At 43.2% G+C, this 1869-nt stretch overlaps 1 protein-coding gene across 1 annotated transcript in view; it reads right to left on the reverse strand.

Moving 5' to 3' along the window:
- LOC119409785 overlaps window positions 1-1869 on the reverse strand; it is a 4785-nt gene that overhangs the window by 2425 nt on the left and 491 nt on the right. The window contains exons 2-4 of the mRNA XM_037676686.1: window positions 1150-1371; window positions 978-1079; window positions 474-530 (exon numbers count right to left, since the gene is read on the reverse strand). Of these exons, the coding sequence (XP_037532614.1) occupies window positions 474-530; window positions 978-1079; window positions 1150-1347 (357 nt within the window). The 5' untranslated portion in view covers window positions 1348-1371. The remainder of the gene's footprint in view (window positions 1-473; window positions 531-977; window positions 1080-1149; window positions 1372-1869) is intronic.

The following is a 1869-nucleotide window of genomic DNA, read 5'->3' on the forward strand; positions in this document are numbered from 1 at the left end:
GCTCTGATTGGCTCAAACCGTGGCTCTGGTTCTGTTTACTGGTTGAACACAGGCCCCGCCCTGCTCTGCTCTGATTGGCTCAAACCGTGGCTCTGGTTCTGTTTACTGGTTGAATACAGGGTCAGTTTAATTCCTGGATCATCACTGAACTGTATGGACTTACCCGTATGGATTTATTTTACTAACAGACACGTCGTTCAGTTTGTCAGTAACAAATTATATTAACTGATGTTTTACAAAAATATTAATGTTTCAGAAGCTTAAAAATGCTTCAGATTAACACATAAAAAACAGTTAGTTTTATATTTACCATTTTGTTTTTACTGAATGAATCTGAAATTAAACCCATCTTTGTTGTGATCATTTCTTTAATTTTTCTGAATTAAAAAAAAAGACAAAATATTTTAAAATCCTCATTAAAACCAAACCAGCAGTTTATATTTGTTGTCTGATCGTAAAAAGTAAAAACTTACGAGTCTTGTTGAGGAGCGTCTTCCTGCTGCCACGGCCACCGCGCCCGAAACCACAAACTGAAAACACAAAACACACACGGACTAAAGTTGACGCTGATTTTAGAACTGAAGTCGTTAAAGTTTGGTTCAGGAAATAGACGCGCTGCTTTGAGAGAGACAAAAGAACAAGACTTCAATAAATTAAACAGAAAACACATCTTTGTATTAATTTTAACGATCTTATGACTCCTCCTCTTTCATCACAATCAGAACCTCCAGATGATGCTGGGACGTGGATATGTACTGGAACTTCTGTCATTAGAAGAAAAAGAAGAATCTGTCCCAAACTAAAACCTGTGGTTTGGAGGGAAACAAAATAAACTATGTAACAGTGAAGCACGGTGGAGGGAGTGTCATGATGTGGGGTTGTTGCAGCAATAAACAGACCCAGGACCAACAAAAAACCCAACTTGATTTAAACGTTTGAAACCCGTCAGAGCGACGATCAGGTTTGTGTTTACGTACGACAACGCCGAGGCCAAACGGAGCGTAGACGACCAGCGGCGCCGAGTAAACGCCGATCAGAGCGAAGAGGACACACAACACGCCGATGATGACCTGCACGACCTGAAAACACACCACAGGTTCAATCCCAAGCTCCTCTGCCTGGTGGACGAGGGCAGCTTCAGGTTCTCACCCCGAGGCCCTGCTGCTCCCCCCCCAGGAACACTTTACTGTCCTTTCCTGAGACAGGGGGTGGAGTCGTCACTTTGGGGGGCGGGGCCTGCTGTGCAGGGTTGGCGGGAGCCCGGAGAGGGATGGAGGGGTCATCTTTAGGGATGACCTGCGTTATGACCATCACTCCACCGACGGTGGTGACGGACGTGGATGCCATGACGACGAGAGATCAGAGGGAATTCTGGGAAAACAAAAACTGAGACATGAACAGAACCAGAACATCCAGACCGGGTCAGGCCTTACCTGACTGACCGGTCATGACCTTTGACCTGCTGAGACCTTTAGGAAGGTTTGATAAAGTCACACTTGGGTCAAAAGGACCCCCAGGTCTCAGGTTCAGGACCGAGGCCTCAGGGGTCCTCTGGACCCAAAGGCAGCAGGAGGATCTTCTGGATTATCTAAACCCCTGGATTTAATTTAAAACAAAGTTTCTTCAGTTCAAGAAAGGGCTCCAATTTCTAATGTGTGGACTCTTAATCTGCTGCAGGTAAAAGAAAATAAAAATAATAAAATTATTTCTTAATCATGAAGGTTTTATTTTAGGATGGAAATTAGAAAAACTATTTCACTACAACTACAACTGAACCAGTTTACTGGAAAAACTGCAAAACCTCGACGGTTTGAACCTGGACCAAGTTATTATTTATTAAATGCAGATTATTTATTACACAAGTTATTA

This window comes from Nematolebias whitei, chromosome 5 (assembly GCF_014905685.2).
Source record: "Nematolebias whitei isolate Nwh7 chromosome 5, NemWhi1, whole genome shotgun sequence".
In the NCBI taxonomy this organism is placed as follows: Eukaryota; Metazoa; Chordata; class Actinopteri; order Cyprinodontiformes; family Rivulidae; genus Nematolebias; species Nematolebias whitei.